Source organism: Anabrus simplex, chromosome 6, assembly GCF_040414725.1.
Source record: "Anabrus simplex isolate iqAnaSimp1 chromosome 6, ASM4041472v1, whole genome shotgun sequence".
Taxonomy (NCBI): Eukaryota; Metazoa; Arthropoda; class Insecta; order Orthoptera; family Tettigoniidae; genus Anabrus; species Anabrus simplex.
Window position 1 is genome coordinate 302717823 of NC_090270.1, and position 22040 is coordinate 302739862.

Here is a 22040-nt window from a genome sequence, read left to right on the forward strand (position 1 = left end):
ATCTTGAAATTTAAAGTTTACGGTCCCTTCTTCTTCACTGAAAAATCCATTACCGGGCACATCTACCTGGATATGCTGGAGAATTGGCTCATGCCCCAGTTGGTGACCAATAGCATGAACTTCATTTATCAACAGGATGGTGCTCCACCTCATTTCCATGTTGATGTTCACGACTTTCTGAACAACAGACTTCCAGAAAGATGGATCGGTTGTATCGGGAATGAAGATCATGCCCCATGTCATGACCTCCACGCTCTCCTGACCTCACCCTTTATGACTTCTTTGTATGGGGTTGTATGAAAGGCGCAGTTTTTATGCCACCATTACCAGCTGATCTAACAGAACTGCGGGCCCCTATCATTAACGCCTTTTGTCAAATTGACAGCGATATGCTACATCGGGTGTGGGAAAAACTTGACTGTAGAGTTAATGTGTGTAGAGTCACTCATGGAGCACATATCGAGCACTTGTAGGCTCATAAAAAAACTTTGTGAGTTTTTCTGTCTGTCTATATAATTTTGTAATGTTACAACAAATAATAAACAAACAGGAATTTTTTAAAACCGCTCAAATCATTTGTGCACATCCTGTATCTGGTAAGACCCCAATAAAGAGTATGGTTCCAATGTATGGGAACCACACTAGAACTATTTGATACGAGAAATGGAAGAGATCCAAAGGAAAGAAGCACGATTTGTTCTGGGTGATTTCCAACAAGGAGTAGTGTTACAAAAATGTTGCAAACTTTGGTCTGGGAGGACTTGGGAGTAAGGAGACAAGATGCTCGACTATGTGGCATGTTTCAAGCTGTCACTGAAGAGTTGGTGTGAAATGACATTTGTAGAAGAATAAGCCTGAGCAGAGCTTTTAAAAGTAGGAAAGATCATAGTATGAAGAAAGTTCGAATTAAAGAGGACAAACTGGGGCAAATATTAATTTATAGAACATGGAGTGAGGGATTGAAATAAATTATCAAGGGATATGTTCGATATGTTCGATAAATTTCCAAGTTCTTTGAAAACATTTAAGGAAGAGCTAGGGAAAAAATTGATAGGGAATCTGCCACCTGGGCAACAGCCCAAAATGCAGATCATTGATGATCGAATAATAATGATGATAATAATAATAATAATAATAATAATAAGAAGAAGAAGAAGAAGAAGAAGAAGACATTGATGAATTCGAAAAGAAGAAAAGGAAGGTACTTAGAAAAATTCTTGGTTCAAAGAAAAATGAAAATGAATGGAAGAAAATGAATAAAGTATTTGAAAAATGGAAAGCTTCCACAGTACCAGAAAAAGGAGGAGTATCTTTTATGCCTATTTGGTCTGAAAGAATCCAGAGAAGCTACAGTAACAAAGAGAATATTTTATTTTTTCCACAAAAATCCCAAAACACAAATCTGAAGTTCCTCAAAGTTAAGCAAGGATATGACTGAACTGGGTATCACAAGAAATGAAATATTAAGTACAGCCATTTTCAGAAAAAGGGTTAAGGAGTTTGGGGGTTCCAGGAGAAAACGAAGAAGCAAAGGAAATTTTTCCTGTGTGAAGGAAAGAAGGAGGGAAAATAGTGAAAGAATGGAGAAATACTGGAAAGACAGGAAGACAGGGAGAGGAAGAAAATCATGAAGTTGCTTCATGTGGTCAACAGCTGGCCAAGATCAAAGGAAGAAGAAGGAGAAATAATTTTGTGACATCTGCTACTGTTTTGATTTGCTACCATTTAGGAAATCTGCATTTTATTTTACTCTAGCAGATGGCAAAGACACCAGAACTCTGTCGGGTGACCCATGGCTGAGTTTTAATTCATTTTGCTGGGTAAAACTAAACAAGTCATCATTAACACCATATGGCCTGGAGTGCCAAATACACTTTTTTCCACCCTTCAAAAATCTGTCTGTCTCTGCCAGGTTTAACCCTTTGATCTGATAATGACAGGAACATGAAAAGGAACACAATGACAGGTCAGCATAGGAAGAGGGAGCAACAAAAAGAGGAGACAAGGACAAACAAAAGGACAAGGATAATCTCCACATCTTCATATACTGTACGGTACTTCAAATACATAGGCTCTCTCATCAGTCCCTGTTCTTCTACGTCCATCTCTTCACAGCTCCTGACAAGCTTCTTTCTGCTTTCCAGCCTCAGCGGGAGGGCAGACATCAACGTTTTTCTTGACAGATCTTTAGTAATGAAATGAAATGAAATGGTGTATGGCTTTCAGTGTCGGGAGTGTCCGAGGACAAGTTCGGCTCGCCAGTTGCAGGTCTTTTAATTTGACTCCCATAGGCGACCTGCGTGTTGTGATGAGGATGAAATGATGATGATGATGAAGATGACACATACACCCAGCCCCCATGTCAACAAAATTAACCAATTATGGTTAAAATTCCCGACACTGCCGGGAATCAAATCCGGGACCCCTGAACCAAAAGCCAGCATGCTAACCATTTAGCCATGGATCCAGACATCTTTAGTCTTGGTGTGGGAAAAGTAAGATAAGTACAGGAAAAGGGAAGAAACTTGCAGAAGGTCTTTTGGAATTTCTGGTGACGAGTTTGAAGGCCGCTGGCAGCGCTGTTATCAACTCGAGCATGTCTAAACGCACATCAGTACTGAGAACATTTGTGTAAGAGTTTCGTGACATTAGCTGCAACATTGCTCAAGCAGATTGACCCTTACTGGGAGGGATACATAATAGCCCTTTCTGATGTTAAATATAGCTATTCTGCAATCAAAGGAATGTGCAAGGAGCATGATTTCTTTATATCAGTGAAGGGGCTCAGTGCTGTATTGAATAAATTGGCAAAGGCCGACTGGGCATGTAAGTTGGAGATGTCTGTTTCAACAGTTAGCACTATCACGGACCTGCAATTAGAAAAGCAGCATAAGCACCGAATTCAAAAGCTGTTTCCTTGTCACATTTTGGAAAATCCCACTAATGAAAGAAAGCAGTATGAGGGCTATCTGGCAGGAGATAGATGGAGAAATGTGGTGACATTAGACAAAGCATACATGTACTTCAGTAACTGTAACAAACCTCACTCGATTTTCTACTGCTCTAGAATCAAAAGAAATGATCAAACATTGTATAAAGAATGCCAGGAAAGTTTTCCAAGGGGTTTAATGATCATCGCTGAATACTGCTTCAGTCATCTGCCATGTCACCAATAATGTGAAGGTGAACTCTACATACTATCAGCAAGAGTTTTTAACACCCATTTACAACACAGATATCTTAGCACTATGTAGGTGGGAGAAAAATCAGGTATGGGTACATTAAGATAAAGCATCCAGGCACACCTCTCATTTGACTTGGTCTGTTCTTAGAGAAAATCGAGATGGAAACTGGAATCCATGCAATTCCTTTTACTGACATTCCAGTGAAGGCACCTGATGGGGTCACGCATTGACTTCTTTGTATTTGGACTCCTAAAAAGGGTCTTAGGAGACAGACGTCCTCTCACTATCAATGGCCTCTGGAAAGCTTGTCAGGAGGAGTGCAATAAAAACATAGACATGTTGGCTCTGTGAAAAAGTCTGCTTCATTGGAAATTACACTGTCAGGCTGTAGCTAGAAATGCTGGCTTTCCTACTGAGGATGATCGTTTGTGGAGACATGGCTTTTCATAATCTAATTACCCTTCAAACATTGTCACCAGAGATCCCAAACAACCTTTTGTAAAAGGTTAGGAACACAGGACAAACGAAGAGGAGAGAAGGATAATGCAAATATTGTAAGGGAATAGACAAGTGTCAAATTAAGTCATTTAGAGATAGGAACATGAAAAGAACATGTAATAGGACAAACAGAATTACAGGTGAATGTGGGAAGAGGGAGCAATAGAAAGACAAGACAAGGAAAACTTAGAAACAAAAAAGGAGAAGGGCAATCTTCATACACTGCCATCTTCAACCAGATAGGCTCTCTCTATCAGTCCCAGTTGTTTTACACACATCTCTTTGCAGCACCTCATGAGCTCGTTTCTCTTTCCCAGCTACATCAGGAGGGCAGACATCCACACTCATCCTGACTCATTTTCAGTCTTAGTCTGGGAGGAGTAGGAAAGGAAGAAAGCTAGATAAGTAGAGGAAAAGGGAATAAACATAAATTAAAGTTGTATAAGGTCATAAACACAGGAGCACAGGAGAAGGATCCCTATTTCTCTAGTACTTGACTGATCAATATTGTTTCTTTCTTTCCAAAATATGTACTCATATAGTATACAGTGTATAGTCAATAAAACATTTATTGAATTCTCATAAAAATGTTGTATGAGGGATGTTCAAATAAAAAGGTATGAAACATCATAGAAACCAAACTGGTTGAAATTTGAATACGCCACTTTGGAATAACGTAGCGCGATATCCAGGGAAGCAAAAGTAGTGTCCGGCATGGTGATGCGCATTACGCAGGGGCTCTCACATGATGCAAGGTGATCCTCACCGTCTTTTTCAAAGTCCGAGGTCCAATACTCATCGAATTCCTTGAGCACGGAAAAACCATTAACAGTGTACTGTGAGACACTCCATAGCCTATGCAAGTCCATCAAGAGCAAATGACCTGGGCTACTCACAAAGGAAGTGATTGTGCCCCATGATAATGCTCGCCCACACGTCTCCAAGGTCACACAAAGTGTACTGGCCAAGTTCAAGTGTTAGCAGCTTAAGCATCCATCCTACAGCCTGGACATGTTGCTTTGTGACTTCCATCTGTTTGGTCTGCTAAAAAAACATCTCAAAGGGAAGCGCTTCTGCTTGGAAGATGAACTGAAGTACACCGTGAAGGACTGGATCCTGTTATAGCCACAGGAATTCTGGGAGGAGGGAATCCTTCTGTTCGTGAAACAGTGAGGTAGTTGTGCTCAGGCCTATGGTGATTACTTTTGAATAAAGACGTTGATTATACCCTCAGTGTCATTTCGTACCTTTTCAGTTAAACACCCCTTGTAGTTTGCTGATAGGAGGTGGAAGCTCACTAAACAATTTTTAACACAAAAGATTTTATCAAATCGCTACCCAATTAACTCACAACTGGGACAAAATGGCCCTAAAGGATTTCTACCTAGTCAATAGGACATTTCTGTAAATGTTGGAAAAGGGTTTTCAAAGTTTTCCAAAAAGCAAAAGCAAGTTCATTTGTCTTGTAAACTGAAAGATGTGAGAAAAGTGGAAAGCTTATCATAATAAATGCTCTGTATGTTTTATAACATTGTGTGTACTTTATCATTTCATATATATTTATTATTTTTAAGCCTTCCTTGCCCCAAAACAAATTTTACTGTATGTGCATGTGTCTGAGAACTGAGTAGATGGAAATTTGAAGTGAGATAATCCACAGAGCTTGTAAGTGACATTACCTTTTGCTTTGCCTGAATAACAAAGCTGACATCTTTGAGTACCGGAGGAGAGTTGTTGTTATACCACAGCGAGACACCTTCAAAGCTGATAGAACCATTCATGGGCCATTCATATGGAGGTTTGCTCTCTGGAACAACAGCAATATATAAAAACTTCCAAAAGTAACAAAAAATAACAATTCAAATTATACATTAATATTATGAGGATGTTGGGCTTATCTAATGTCTATGTTGGAAACACAATCCAATCTATTGATATCAAGTGACCATTGTGGCATCTTTTATCTTCACAATGCTTAGTCATTGTTCTGCCCATTTCATAGCTGGCCAACATTTGGTACCATATAGTGCAACAGGATAGACAATGGTACACTATTTCAGGTGATATCTTTCAATTCATGTAGTGTGTGTTGTTCCTCGCTTCATCTAGGCAGCTTCATCTAGGCAGCATTAATACATGCTCTTTGATAAGCTGGCCATTGTCAGCAATAGTAGACCCAAGATATTTCAACTTCATCATTCATGGCAGGTTCTCACTGTCAGTTTGAAATTATTCTGATTTCTCATCTACATAATATATGAAAAATTCTTTCTAATACTTTCAAAAATATGTGAGGCTATTTTACTTTGATTCTACAGATGTACAAATTCTGTTATTCTGAGCTATGATCAAAACACATTATCATACAGAAGTTTTGTAGCTTTTAACATGCATTCAGGACGTGGTGGGTTTGAACCCCACTCCCAGCAGTGTTGATGATGATATTCCATGGTTTCCCCATTTTCACACCAGGCAAATGCTAGAAAGAAGGGTGTGATTGGTGGTTGAGAATAAGGTGGATGAAAAGCAGTGGAGTTTTACACCACAGAGGGGTTGTCAGGACCAAATTTTCAGTATGTGCCAGGTAATGAAATGTAACTTAAAAGCTTTCCACTCTGTCCAATGCACAATTTCAATATACATATTACACCACCTGTAAGAAAACACATTATAAAAGAAAAAATATATTAAACAAAGAATGACATGTTTTGTTCTTAAAAGAATATCATCAGGTTCTTTCAAGCCACATTCAATATTTGGAAATATTTATTTCTGTCCAAACATCTATGAATTTGAAATTGGGAACTTATCCTAATGAAGCTCTGCTTTGTCACCAATCCAGAGCACAATGCAAGGCGTGAAAGCATTGTTCTTTCATTGGCTCAAATCCAAACAGCTGCCAGTCTGCTCTTCCTCCATTACATCACGCCCCCACCCTGGTCAGGTCAAATACATGCTGCACCTCCCCTTCTGGTGCTTTACCCTTTATTGTTATTGTTATTGTTATTAACATATCCAACTTGATAGAATGGATAAATGATGATGATGGTGATGATGATGAACATGTAAATGAGAGAGTTATTTTATACGATAAATACTTAAACTTTTAGCCTATTTTGCATTTTCCATTAAGGTGACTGGACTAAGGGCATATGATGTTGCAATTGCAGGTAAAATTCTTGCAGGAATTCTAATAAACTGGCTCCGAGTTATATCAGAGAGGATTTTTCCTGAGTCTCAATGTGGTTTCTGAATCTCCAGAGGCACAACAGATATGATCTTCTGTGCTAGACAAATTCAGGAAAAATGCAGAGAACAGCAGCAGCCTCTGTATTTAGTTTTCTATGATCTGGAAAAAGCCTTTGATTCAATACCAAGATCTGCTACGTGGAAAGTATTGAGACATTTTGGATGTCCTGAACGTTATGTGGAATTGGTTCAAGCTCTTCATGATGGCATATCTGGACAGGTAACTCAGTATCAGATTCGTTCCCAATCACTCATGGATTGAAACAAGGCTGTGTGCTTGCTCTTAAACTCTTTGCAGTATACATGGCTGCCATGTTGCATGAATCATCTGCAAACAAAGGCATGGAGATTAAATTTCGTTTTGATGGAGGCCTTTTAAATCTGGCAAGACTTCGCTCACAAAGATGTACTCTGGTTACCCAGGTGACAGAACTGCAGTATGCCGATGACACCGCATTTCCTGCTCTAACACCTGCAGAACTAGGCTTACAACAGTCAGTCAACTGCTTTAAGACTGCATGTGATCGCTTTGGTCTTGCCATTAATGCAAAAATAAACAACAACAAAAAACCAAAGGTATCTGCACAACCTGCCCCAAGATTAACACTTACTGAGTTCAGTATTTCCATCTTAGACACAACATTGGAACAGGTTGATCACTTTTCATATCTTGGAAGCATCTTGTCTAAATGGTGTACCTGTGAACAAGATGTTGATAAAAGAATTGGGGCTACTCATGCAGCATTCGGACAGTTAATGCACAGAGTCTTCATGAATAACAACCTAAAACTGCATACCAAAATCATGGTGTACAAAGCTGTTGTCATTTCCATGCTGCTGTATGACTGAGAAACTTGGACACTCTATCACCGTGATATCAAAAAACTTGCGCGATTCCACCAACAGAAAATGAGATTAAGTGGAAGGACTATGTGACCAACACGGCAGTTCTTGACAAAGTGCAGCTAAATAGCATTGAGGCAACAATCATCGCTTATCAACTGAGATGGTTAGGTCATGTTCACCGCATGGGTGATGCCAGGCTTTCCTGCCAAATTATTCATGGTGAACTTTGCTCTGGCAGTAGACCTCATGGAGCCCCTCTTAAGCATTTTAAGGACCAGCTGAAAGACATCATGAAGACAACTGGTATAAATATACAGACATGGGAAGAATGTGCTGTGGACGGCTCACTGTGGCAGAACACTACGTCCACCGCTGTCAATTTGTTTGAAAGAGAACACCGCAGACATCAAGAGGCCAAGTGACAAGCAAGAAAACTCCGTCAATTACAACCCCGCCCTCCTCCATCCATTCAGTGTGATTTGTGTGGGCGTATGTTTTATGCCAGGATTGGTCTGTTTAGTCATCATAAACACTTGCATAAACTGAGCTGAACTGGTCAATGTATGCAGGAAGAAATTATATATACTCGAATCGAGTTACAGCCGCCAACGACGATTAAGGTGTCAATCTGGGATTTTGCTAGGAGCAAGGTGAAAATATCAGACATTTTATCCTCAAATGTATTTTAGAGAGCCTGTAAACCATAGTCAAGAGAAATGTTGGTTCTGTGCTAATTGTTGACAAAAAAGGATATTTTTTTTTACATCGTACTAGCTCAAACAGGTGTTATAACAACGATGGGATTGGACAGGGCTAGGACTGGAAAGGAAGTGTCCATTTCTTTAATTAATGTACAACCTGGTGTAAAAATGGTTAAACCATGGAAAACCATCTTCAGGGCTGCCAACGGTAGGTTTTGAACCCACCATCTTCTGAAAACAAGCTCACAGCTATGAGACCCATACTGCAAAGTGTCAAATCACAGTTTTACTATTATGAACGTCTAGCACCTTGGTTGAATGGTCAGCATCTAGACCTTGAGATCAGAGGATTCCAGGTTCAATTCCCAGCCAGATTGAGGATTTTAACTGCATTGGTAAATTCCTCTGACTCGTGCAGTGAGTGTTTATGTTGGTGACAAGGCACTCTTCTTCATAAAAGCCCACTTGGTGTCAATGATCATTAAGGCTGACAATGTGGTTAGCCGGTTTGAGTCCCGTTGGCCGTCAGGGTAGCAGAGGTGGTGGTATACAATTTCTAATCACTAAATTATGTGCCAAAACCCTGGATTATATTCCAAACCTCTCCACAGTTTTCATGTGGACTGAGGGCATATGATGTTGGTGATGGTTATTTGTCCGTCGAGTGGGGGCTTACAGCTTTGAGCAGAACCCTTGGTGTTATTCGATAGGAGTAGGCTACATGCCAACACCAGGTTTCACCCTCTCCCTACCTCATTATCATCATCATCATCCCGCAACCATATGTGCAGGTTGCCCATAGTCCTCGAATAGAAAGACCTGCACCTGGCGAGCCGAACATGTCCTCGGACACTCCCAACACTAAAAGCCATACAATAAATATAAAAATCTTCTTATACAAATAACACATTACATTACCAATCATCTCAAAAACATGCATTAGTGAATACATATCTCCACTTAATGTTGGTGACAGAAAGGGCATCTAGCCATAAAATAAGGCCAAATTGCAATCCCAGAGATGTGGAAAAATTAACAGAAGGAAAAAAGACTTATTACGAACAACTCAGCATGCTCCTAATACATTAGGAATAATGGCTGAAAGTCCAAAAAAATAATTGATAACATGATCACAGAATGATGATCTTACCACCTGATGTGAGAGCATTTTCTGGCTCTAGTTTTGTGTATTCTAGGACTCTTTCTACTGATGCCATGTAGCTGATGGTCTCTGTGGCTTGCAGGATACCAGACTGTAGCGTGCCTGTCAGTAGTAGTACTTGAGTGATGGTCAGAGCAATCTCTGCAGTTCCTGAGCAACAAACACAATTAAGAAAGAATATAAGTACCAGGAACAATATGTATTAGCAGAAGGGCGAGATTTTATTTTTTGTTAGTGTCAGAAACAAACAAAATATGTAGATGCACAAATGACAATCTTAAATTAAGTCACACTACGGTAGACTAAACTGTAGCATAAGGGCTCAGATACTCAAGAGCTTACACTGACAAGGGAAGTGCACGTACTGGAGAACTGCTGATCTTACATAAATTTTTCCCACACATTAAATGAACCAAGAATAATACAATGGCCAAAACACTTCTTTTGGAAATTAATTTGTGCAACCAATGGAAAGCATTAAAGTTCATATGTTTGAATTGGCGTGCTCAGCTATGCAGTACCACACCATGCGCTGGGTCAACTCGTTGAGAAGCTGCTACTCCATAACCTACTGCAACTCACACCATCCAACAGGTGATTTGAGGCCATGCTGACATACCCTTGAAAAAGGAAGTGTAAGCAGGGTCCGCTTTCATTTTCATCGGTGTAACAAACGTTCTATTGTGCCAAGAGCAAAGAAGATTTATATTTGTGGGAAAAGTATGTAACCAACAGTGGGATGCACCATAACAAATTGAGGGCAATAGCACATACTGTCAGAAAAAACTGATTTTGCCCATCAAAATTATGAAATAATTCATGATGTGACCATCCAACAGTGGGCTATGCAAGTTGTCCATGAAGAAAAATGCACGGGGCTCGAAGCATGCCACACATGCGTACATAACTTTAAGAAGCACAATGGTATTGTGTCGCAGAAAATAACATTTATAATGGCAAAAGAAAGCACACAAAGAAAGAAGTAGAAACCATGGCAGCAGCAAAAATATTCGTAGAAGAAGTTAAATCAGTTATGGAGTCCTACTCCTCAAAAACTTGTGTAACAGTGATCAGAGTGGATTTAGCCTGGAGATGTGTATGGCAAGAACATTGATTTTAAAAGGGAAAAAATCAATCAGTTACCGCCACAGTGCAAACTGTGGTGTCCACCACCAACAGTTACACGAAAATGCCAAGAGTTACCCCAAGTGGCGAACTTACAGGACCTTTTTGCATCACTTTAAGAGATTGAAAATGTGCGTTTCATAAGATGGTGAAAAAGGACATGAAAATATTCATGTTGTTTGCACTAAATCCGGAACAATTGGATTCATACAGGGGAATGAATGGTTTAATGGTGAATTCAGGCAAAAATACACCTTCTGGTAAATTTGTCCTCATTCTGGATTCATTTTCTGGACATAAATCTATACAAAATGAAGATACCATACAGCTGATGATGATCCTTCCTCGTGTCACAGCTTACTGTCAACCATTAGATGTATACAGGTTTAGAGTATGGAAAGGCTTTGTAGATAGATTATATGACACTCTGAATTTGGATACCATTTTGGTACAGAGGAACACCATTTTGAAAATTCAATCTCTGTTGTCTCCATATTTTTGTCCCATGTGATAACATGCCTGTACTGAAGCCAGAACTTGACCAAAAACCCGGGAGCCTTTGAGCATCCTGTGCGATATTGTTTTGACAGCAGCAACTTAAAATGTTCTACTTGCCCTTATCCTCACTTCATTAGGTGTGGTGGGTGTAAAACCACTTTGTCTTTTCAACATTTCTACCACGAGCATCACTGTTGCAGAAACTATAAGGAGTAACTTGCTTTCATATGTAACATCCCTTGTTGAACTGATTATCCTTTATTTTCACCATAACAATCTTATTCTATAGCCTTTATTGACCTACAATAAATTCAGGAATTAAATTATTTCTCCTAATGCCGCTACATCTTCTTCACGACGTGCTACACAATTTCTGAAGGAATAAGAAAAAGATCAGAGGCATGGTCCCTCAACGAGTGAACCCAGCAGGTACCGCAATCCTGAGTAGCCAAGCACGCCAATTCAAACATGCAAACTTTAACACTTTCTGTATGTGGCGTAAGTTAATTTCTGAAAAAAAAAAAAAGTTTTGGCTGTTTTGTTATTCTTGGCTCATTTAACGCGTGTGCAAAATTTACGTAAGGTTTGTGATTCCCCGGTACACGCTCTTCCCTTTTGAATCCTTTGACTATTAAATGGTGTAATTTTAGAAGAACAGTGCTATGAGCTTGACAAAGCAAATCATTTCCTTGTAATAAAAACCTGAAAAATAAATGAACTTGGTAACATTTAATGAACTACACAGTAAAACTTTGAAGATTTTCATTCTGTCAAAACAAATGTAAGCTAAATGAAACTAGAAAATAACTGAAAAAGAACACATTTAACTAAAAACAGAATTTGACATGTTTCGTGCTTGAAATAATATAATCAGATTATATCATACAACGGCATCATCTGACTAGGTCTTATATGCTGCGGAATGTCTCACAATGAACAAGAAAGGACTGACTGCAAAACTGGAATCCAAAGAAAGACAGATACTGAGAAAAATCTTGGAGCCTGTCAAAAAAGTGGTGAATACAGAAGATGGCACAACCACAAACTATACACCCATGTGGAGAAGAACGGATACCATCTGGAAAAGATGGATCACCTTTTATGGACTCATGACATGAATGAATCCAGCCTTTCTTGTGGACAGTCAGATTTTCTCCTGATGATGCAGAGCATAGTTCTCTGCAAAACGTAAAAAATTTCACCTTATTTTCTTGACACGGTATAAATTCAAAAGCCTATTTAGTATCATGTCTAGGCATAGTCCATAGTTGGCAGAAAAAATAATAATAATAATAATAATAATAATAATAATAATAATAATAATAATAATAATGGTATATATGGTGAGATCCGTGATTCCCCGGTATATATGGTATATATTATTATTATTATTATTATTATTATTATTATTATTATTATTATTATTATTATTATTATTATTATTATTATTATTATTATTATTATTATTATTATTACTATCAAGAACTGAGTAATATAATGAAGAAGTATAAAAATATTTATGTTAAAATTCTGTATACAACTTATTAATACATACATGTGGAAATATGTGAACGTATCTCAAAGATGCACTCCTTCTATTGTGCTTCCTCTTTCCTCAGCTGTCCAGTGTGGACTAACTTGAGCAGTCCCTGGTGGTTTTTATTTTAATTAAATGGTATATTTTTCAGTTTTATTCTGTTATTAATAAATGGTTTTCTTTTCAGTTATATTTTGTTTTTTATTCAGCATGCATTAGTTTCAATAGACTGATAAACTTTAAAATTATATATTAACTAAGTCAAAACTCAAAAGAAAATGGCTTACACTATATGAAAAAATAAAATAAAAACGTTAATAGGTCCTATGAGTTCACACATAAACACTGTTTCAGTGTTTTCTCTATAAATAAAACTTTCTTCCACGTGAAAATCATACCAATACACACACATAGTGTTCTTCGTACAGAATGCAAAGGTCCTTGTAGGAGTGGAGAACATGTTAGCTCATATAAATATCTGAGGAAAGAGAAGATAAGATACACACAGCCCTTAATATAGTACCACCATAGTCTTCAGATGGCCAACTCTTGTTCTCTTTTGACCGTAACAGTGTTAGGTTTGTGAAGCCTAGGGGAGTCCTCTTCATTTTCGTGCCTTTTGTGGCTGTTCCCTTTCTTCTGCTGGTAACTTCATCCTTCAAAGTATTGAACCTCTTCCTTTTTCTTCTGATTAGTTTTTTTTACAACTGGCTTTACGTTGCACCGACACAGATAGGTCTTATGGTGACGATGGGATAGGAAAGGCCTAGGAGTGGGAAGGAAGTGGCCATGGCCTTAATTAAGATACAGCCCCAGCATTTGCCTGGTGAAAAAAGGGAAACCACGGAAAACCATCTTCAGGCCAGCCGACAGTGGGGTTCGAACCCACTACCTGCTGGATGCAAGCTCACAGCTGTGCGCCTCTATCCGCACGGCCAACTCGCCCGGTCTTCTGATTAGTGTTAATAGGGAATGGTTGTCCAGTTGTATTTTCTCTTAAATCAATAATGACCACCATCATAAAGATTTTTGACCATCCTTCAAAAATCAACTACATCAGCCGGGATTGAACCCACAAACTTGGGATTATGAGTTAAGAGCCTCATACTTACCTCCAACTAAGTCTGAGCAAGCCAGTCTCTTCAGGCACGTCTTTGTGTGTATGGCCATTAATTCTGCCGATAAAAGTTCTTCAGACAACTCTCTGACATTCTGGTGCTGTTTGAATTCAGCCGGAGACTTTGTGTGAAAAGTACTCTCAGAGTTGCGGCAGAAAATGTAAACGTTGTAACCTACGAATATGAAACGGCAGTTTTGTGTGTGTGTGTCTTCTTTGTGCAGAGCGCAACATTATGTCCAAGTAAAAGCTTATCTTCCATACTGACTACCTAATTGATTTCAATCCGTATGACTTTTTCAGCCATCCAAAGTGCACAATCGTAAACAGAAAACAGCTGAGCGTGTATTCAACTACCTCAGTAAATTATTTAGTCTGAGCGTGTGTGGGCAACTTCTGACTTACCTCCCGGAGTCATATCTGTGAGTCAGTGTAAGTAAGTATCTTAGAAGTCTGCGCGTGTATGGGGCCCTTTAGACCTTCTACCACTGATCCACAAAAGCAGCTAGATAAAAGATAATGGTAGCCATTTAGTTACTCACCTCTACCACCCAGCACCAAGGGAATGAAGACCACTGCTGCAATGAAACAGTTGCAGATACAGTCTAACCACAAGCCAAATGCTCTATTGCAGATTGACAACAGGGCAAATGAAGAAGTGTGTGAATTCTGTGAAATAAAAAGAGTGAATGTTAGTTATAATAATTATAGTTAATACTTTATTAACGGTAATACCATTTTACATAACAGTAGAGAAGAATAAACACAACAAAACACAGTTCGATAGAAGGCAGTTCGGTTTTAGGAAAGGTTATTCCACTGAAGCTCAACTTGTAGGATTCCAGCAAGATATAGCAGATATCTTGGATTCTGGAGGTCAAATGGACTGTATCGCGATTGACCTGTCTAAAGCATTTGATAGGGTGGATCATGGGAGACTACTGGCAAAAATAAGTGCAATTGGACTAGACAAAAGAGTGACTGAATGGGTTGCTATATTTCTAGAAAATAGATCTCAGAGAATTAGAGTAGGTGAAGCTTTATCTGACCCTGTAATAATTAAGAGGGGAATTCCTCAAGGCAGTATTATCGGACCTTTATGTTTTCTTATATATATAAATGATATGAGTAAAGGAGTGGAATCGGAGGTAAGGCTTTTTGCGGATGATGTTATTCTCTACAGAGTGATAAATAAGTTACAAAAGTGTGAGCAACTGCAGCGTGACCTCGAAAATGTTGTGAGATGGACAGCAGGCAATGGTATGTTGATAAACGGAGTTAAAAGTCAGGTTGTGAGTTTTACAAATAGGAAAAGTCCTCTCACTTTTAATTACTGCGTTGATGGGGTGAAAGTTCCTTTTGGGGATCATTGTAAGTATCTAGGTGTTAATATAAGGAAAGATCTTCATTGGGGTAAGCACATAAATGGGATTGTAAATAAAAGGTACAGATCTCTACACATGGTTATTAGGGTGTTTAGGGGTTGTAGTAAGGATGTAAAGGAGAGGGCATATAAGTCTCTGGTAAGACCCCAACTAGAGTATGGTTCCAGTGTATGGGACCCTCACCAGGATTACCTGATTCAAGAACTGGAAAAAATCCAAAGAAAAGCAGCTCGATTTGTTCTGGGTGATTTCCGACAAAAGAGTAACGTTACAAAAATGTTGCAAGAAGAGCTGCTCGACTAAGTGTTCCGAGCTGTCAGCGGAGAGATGGCGTGGTATGACATTAGTAGACGAATAAGTTTGAATGGTGTTTATAAAAGTAGGAGAGATCACAATATGAAGATAAAGTTGGAATTCAAGAGGACAAACTGGGGCAAATATTCATTTATAGGAAGGGGAGTTGGGGATTGGAATAACTTACCGAGGGAGATGTTCAATAAATTTCCAATTTCTTTGAAATCATTTAGGAAAAGGCTAGGAAAGCAACAGATAGGGAATCTGCCACCTGGGTGACTGCCCTAAATGCAATCAGTATTGATTGATTGATTGATTGATTGATTGATTGATTGATTGATTGATTGATTGATTGATTGATTGATTGATTGATTGATTGATTGATTGATTGATTGATTGATTGATTGATTGATAAAAAGAAAGTTCAATGGAGTATAAGTAGAAAAATATGTACAGATATATACACAGGTTATATTACAAGTAATCACAGGAAAGTAATAGTTAATTCTGGAGATTATGTAAGTGATTTCTCAATTTTGACAATGAGCAGTTAAATATATCAATATCCACTTTGTTTAGAGATCTTGACATTCGTTCAATTGGCCCATTGAATGCGTAGTTAGTTCTATGCCAATTTGTAGACAATGTATTCTTGAACCTTGTGCGTCTGTCTGGTACATGTACGTTAATTTTTGCAAGGAGTTGTGGACAATTCACCAAGGAATGAAGCAATTTAAAAATGAAGAGTGTATCCAATAATTCACGGCGTTGTGACAGGCTATGCATATTTAAGGACTGTTGTAAGGATGTATAATCAATATTATCATATGAGAATCCTGCTCTAAATGAATATAAATGAAGAAATTTATGTTGTACTGAATCTAATCTATGGATAGAGGTCTGATGAGAAGGGTTTCAAACAGGTGTACAGTATTCTAGTATAGGGCGTACCATAGACACATACAGCAATCGATAGGTAGGTAAGATTGAAAATTCTCTAGAATATCTAGTAATGCAACCCAATCTTTGAAATGCTTTCTTACAAATATTTTCAATATGTTCATTAAACGATAGGTTATAACTGAATAAAACACCAAGGTCATTAACTTGTGAAACAGGAGTTAGAATGTTGTTATTACTAAATTTGTACTGAAATGATATTTTCTTCTTGTTTTTTAAAAAACGATATTATTTTACATTTCTCATGATTAAGTTTCAACCCATTTTGAATACAGTACTTTTCCAGATGATGTAAATCTTCTTGAAGTTTTAAACAATCAAGTAGACAATTAATTTGCATAAAATTTTTTGCATCGTCAGCAAACAAAAGCAATTCAGAATTCTTAAGTATATTTTTAATGTCATTTATGTAGAGAGTAAAAAGTAAGGGCACAAGGTGAGACCCTTGAGGAACTCCACTGGTAACAATAATAGGTGCAGAAAAATGATTCCTTATTTTAACAATCTGCAGGCGATTTTTAAGATACGATTCAAACCATGAGAGAAGAGGCCCATTAATTCCGTAGCCTGTTAGTTTTTGCAGCAAGATATCATGGTCCAAAAGCTTTTGAGAAGTCTGTATAAATGCAGTCCACTTGGGAGTGGTTCTCTATTGCATCCAAGAGGAACTGATAGAATAAAAGAAGATTGCTACAGGTTGACCGTCCTGAAAAGAATCCATGTTGCTCATCAACGATGTTTCTAAAGAGAGGTGTGATTTTGTCAAGAATTATTGAGTCAAAAATTTTGGAAATATGAGAAGAAATTATAACTGGTCTATATTGTTTTATGTCAGTTTTATCACCATTTTTGAAAACTGGACTAACAAATCCTTTCTTCCATTCCACTGGAAAAATGCCTAGGTTTAATGATAAGTTGAACAGATAAAAGAGTGCTTCACATAAAATAAATGAGCAGTACTTGAGCAGGTACACTGAAACACCATCAGGTCTGACAGTTTTCTTTAATTCCAGAGATATCAGTTTGTTGTAAATTTCTGCCTTACTAATGTTTATAACTGATAGATTGACAGAGACTGCCAACAGTGGGGTTTTAACCCACTATCTCCTGAATGCAAGCTCACAGCTGTGCTACCCTAACCACATGACCAATTTCCTCGGTCATCACAAATTAAGTCCTATTGTGAATATTACCCTTTCAACACATAGCTGAAGGTGGTTTTCTGTGGTTTCCCATTTTTATACTGGCTGAACCTTAATTAAGACCTCGGCCACTTCCTTCCCACTCCTAGCCCTTTCCTATCCCATCATCGCCATAAGACCTATCTGTGTCTGTGCAACGTAAAACAAGATTGTAATTTGTAATGTTTTTTTTAGACCACTGCATTAAACACAAGGGTGATCTAATTACTGCCAGATAAAAGATTTCATGAGAGTTTTGAGGAGCTTTCCACTTACAAAAAGCAACAGATTCTGGCAAAAGCAGAATGCAGCATTTATTCCAAATTGCAAGGGAAAGTTTCTTCTAGCTCTGACAATATATAACTGCATGTATTGCTATCTCCTTGTGACATGATGGCAGCCACTTTCTCAAAATATAGTTGCTATAAACTTACTTTATGAGCATTCTTTTTCTTCTCCTTCTTCTTTCAAACAGCAAACATGGTTTTATGCAATCATACGCAAAGTTTGGTTCAACTGGTCTTCATGTCAGTGACTTGTGTGTCTTGCCACTGTTGTTTTGATCTTTTGCGGTGGCACTTGTCCTTGATGGTGAAATTGTACGAAATAGTATTTGGTTGCTGCTTTCTGGACTACTACCTCCTACTACCTCAAGTGCCATACGTTCATTTTGCCTAGAATTATTATATATGTATCACTGTGGTTCATCTAAAGGCCATCTGAGAGTAAATCCCTATTTCCTGTCCACCCAATAGGATCTACAAATCTCACTCCCAACACTAGACAGTCAGTATCCTTTTTACACATTAACCTAAATAATGTTTGTTCCCTTAAACCTCTTACATGCTGTCATAACCAGATCCCATACATCCCCAACTAGGTTAGAACTTATTCCTGCTTGCCTTATGTTGTTGGCAGCAATGTAAAAAATTACCACCTTCTCCTTACCCTCCTTCAGCCATTCTGCTTTCCTCAACATCTGCCTTAACGTAATTCCTGGAAAACATTATACCCTGGTTCCCTTTCACTCCACACACTTTCCCCACATGCCTAAAAATAGGGTCGTCCATGACCAGAACCCCAATTCCACTCAACTCATTAGATCCCCTCCTCTCCTAGTTTCTCTTAACTTCCTTGACAGCTGCAGAATCTACTTCCTCTTCCTTTCTCTCCATCTCATGACTCTGTTCCACCTCCCTTTTTCCATTCTGTTATTGTATGTTTCTCTTTCCTACCATTCACTTTCCTCCTACTCATACCATTTCCTCACCAATATTTATCCTGAGCTCACTCCCTGATGAGAACCCTTAGTCCTCATTTTCCTTCCCCTTAAAACATTAGCCTACTTGCCCTCGACACCACAAAGATGCTGAGGCTGTACCTTAATTTAGGCCACTTACTTCCTAGAGCCTTTTCCAATTCCATAATTTGTTTGCTTCGGTGTGACCTTAAAGTACTAGCAAAACAAAACAAACCGAGTGAGTTGGCTGTGTGGTTAGGGCCACATAGCTGTGAGCTTGCATTCAGGAAATGGTGGGTTCAAATCCCATCATCAGCAGCTCTGAAGAAGGCTTTCAGTGGTTTTCTATGGACTGTATCTTATCTAAGGCCATGGCTGCTACCTTCCTAGTCCTGGCTCTTTTCCATCCTTGCATCACCAAAAACCTTTGATGTGTTGGTGCGATGCTAAACCACTAGGAAAAAATCAAAACAAACAATAGGTTGTATGATTTTTAAGCATTTCGGTATACATCCACAGATAAGAGGAAATTGGCATGGAATCATTGTAATTATAGTAGTAATAATAATGTAATATGCCAGCCCAATGTAGCCCCATTTAGTACTTCCAGAAAGGGGCTAGTAACTCAATCGGGGATCTCCCAGCGGGCTTATGGGGAGGGGCCAGCCTTTTCATGTATTGGTCTTGTCGGCTGGCTTACCTAAGAGTTTCTTGGAGATTCAACGAGAATATTCTGCCTCTAGCCACCACGCAAAAATTCTGGCTCAAATCACCCGAGCTATAAAAAGGGAGGTTTGCCATGGACAGTCAGTCAGAGTTGGGGCTCCATGGTGGAGCTATAGTCAGAGTTGGACTCCATGGTGGAACTATAGCCACAGTTGGGCTATAGTCAGTGTTAGGCTCCGTGGTGGAGCTATAGTCAGAGTTGGGCTCCATGGTGGAACTATAGTCAGAGTTGGGCTCCATGGTGGAGCTATAGTCACAGTTGGGTTCTGTGGTGGAACTATAGCCACAGCTGGGCTATAGTCAGTGTTGGGCTCTGTGGTGGAGCTATAGTTGGAGTTGGGCTCCATGGTGGAACTATTGTCACAGTTGCATTCTGTGGTGGAACTATAGTCAGAGTTGGGCTCCATGGTGGAGCTATAGTCACAGCTGGGTTCTGTGGTGGAGCTATAGTCAGAGTTGGGCTCTGTGTAGAATTATAGTCACAGTTGGGCTCCATGGCGGAACTATAGTCAGAGTTCGGTTCCATGGTGGAGCTATAGTCACAGTTGTGTTCTGTGGTGGAGATGTAGTCACAGTTGAGCTCTGTGGTGGAACTATAGTCACAGTTGGGCTCCATGGTGGAGCTATATTCAGAGTTGGGCTCTGTGGTGGAACTATAGTCAGAGTTGGGCTCTGTGGTGGAGCTATAGACAGAGTTGGGCTCCAATAGCTATAGTCAGAGTTCGGCTCCATGGTGGAACTATAGCCACAGTTGGGCTATAGTCAGTGTTGGGCTCCATGGTGGAGCTATAGTCAGAGTTGGGCTCTTTGGTGGAACTGTAGTGAGAGTTGGGCTCCATGGTGGAGCTATAGACAGAGGCTCCATGTGGTAGAACTGTAGTCAGAGTTGGGCTCCATGGCGGAACTATAGTCAGAGTTCGGTTCCATGGTAGAGCTATAGTCACAGTTGTGTTCTGTGGTGGAACTATAGTCAGAGTTGGGCTCCATGGTGGAGCTATAGTCACAGCTGGGTTCTGTGGTGGAGCTATAGTCAGAGTTGGGCTCTGTGTAGAATTATAGTCACAGTTGGGCTCCATGGCGGAACTATAGTCAGAGTTCGGTTCCATGGTGGAGCTATAGTCACAGTTGTGTTCTGTGGTGGAGATGTAGTCACAGTTGAGCTCTGTGGTGGAACTATAGTCACAGTTGGGCTCCATGGTGGAGCTATATTCAGAGTTGGGCTCTGTGGTGGAACTATAGTCAGAGTTGGGCTCTGTGGTGGAGCTATAGACAGAGTTGGGCTCCAATAGCTATAGTCAGAGTTCGGCTCCATGGTGGAACTATAGCCACAGTTGAGCTATAGTCAGTGTTGGGCTCCATGGTGGAGCTATAGTCAGAGTTGGGCTCTTTGGTGGAACTGTAGTGAGAGTTGGGCTCCATGGTGGAGCTATAGACAGAGTTAGGCTCCATGTGGTAGAACTGTAATCAGAGTTGGGCTCCATGGCGGAACTATAGTCAGAGTTCGGTTCCATGGTGGAGCTATAGTCACAGTTATGTTCTGTGGTGGAGATGTAGTCACAGTTGAGCTCTGTGGTGGAACTATAGTCACAGTTGGGCTCCATGGTGGAGCTATAGACAGAGTTAGGCTCCATGTGGTAGAACTGTAGTCAGAGTTGGGCTCCATGATGGAGCTATAGTCACAGTTGGGCTCCATGGTGGAGCTATAATCACAGTTGGGTTCTGTGGTGGAGCTATAGTCACAGTTGGGCTCCATGGTGGAGCTATATTCAGAGTTGGGCTCTGTGGTGGAACTATAGTCAGAGTTGGGCTCTGTGGTGGAGCTATAGACAGAGTTAGGCTCCATGTGGTAGAACTGTAGTCAGAGTTGGGCTCCATGATGGAGCTATAGTCACAGTTGGGCTCCATGGTGGAGCTATAATCACAGTTGGGTTCTGTGGTGGAGCTATAGTCACAGTTGAGCTCTGTGGTGGAACTATAGTCATAGTTGGGCTCCATGGTGGAGCTATAGTCACAGTTGGGCTCTGTGGTGGAACTTTAGTGAGAGTTGGGCTCTGTGGTGGAACTATAGTCACAGTTGGGCTCTGTGGTGGAGCTATAATCACTGTTGGGCTCTGTGGTGGAGCTATAGACAGAGTTAGGCTCCATGTGGTAGAACTGTAGTCAGAGTTGGGCTCCATGGTGGAGCTATAGTCACAGTTGGGCTCCATGGTGGAGCTATAATCACAGTTGGGCTCTGTGGTGGAGCTATAGACAGAGTTAGGCTCCATGTGGTAGAACTGTAGTCAGAGTTGGGGCTCCATGGTGGAGCTATAGTCAGAGTTGGACTCCATGGTGGA

General features: G+C 39.7%; 1 protein-coding gene across 3 annotated transcripts in view; it reads right to left on the reverse strand.

Moving 5' to 3' along the window:
* The window catches only part of LOC136876495 (ATP-binding cassette subfamily C member 4), a 168642-nt gene that overhangs the window by 40577 nt on the left and 106025 nt on the right, over nt 1-22040 (reverse strand). For all 3 annotated transcript variants that reach the window (XM_067150499.2, XM_068228455.1, XM_067150498.2), the window contains exons 18-20: nt 14461-14587; nt 9630-9791; nt 5363-5490 (exon numbers count right to left, since the gene is read on the reverse strand). In XM_067150499.2, the coding sequence (XP_067006600.2) occupies nt 5363-5490; nt 9630-9791; nt 14461-14587 (417 nt within the window). The remainder of the gene's footprint in view (nt 1-5362; nt 5491-9629; nt 9792-14460; nt 14588-22040) is intronic.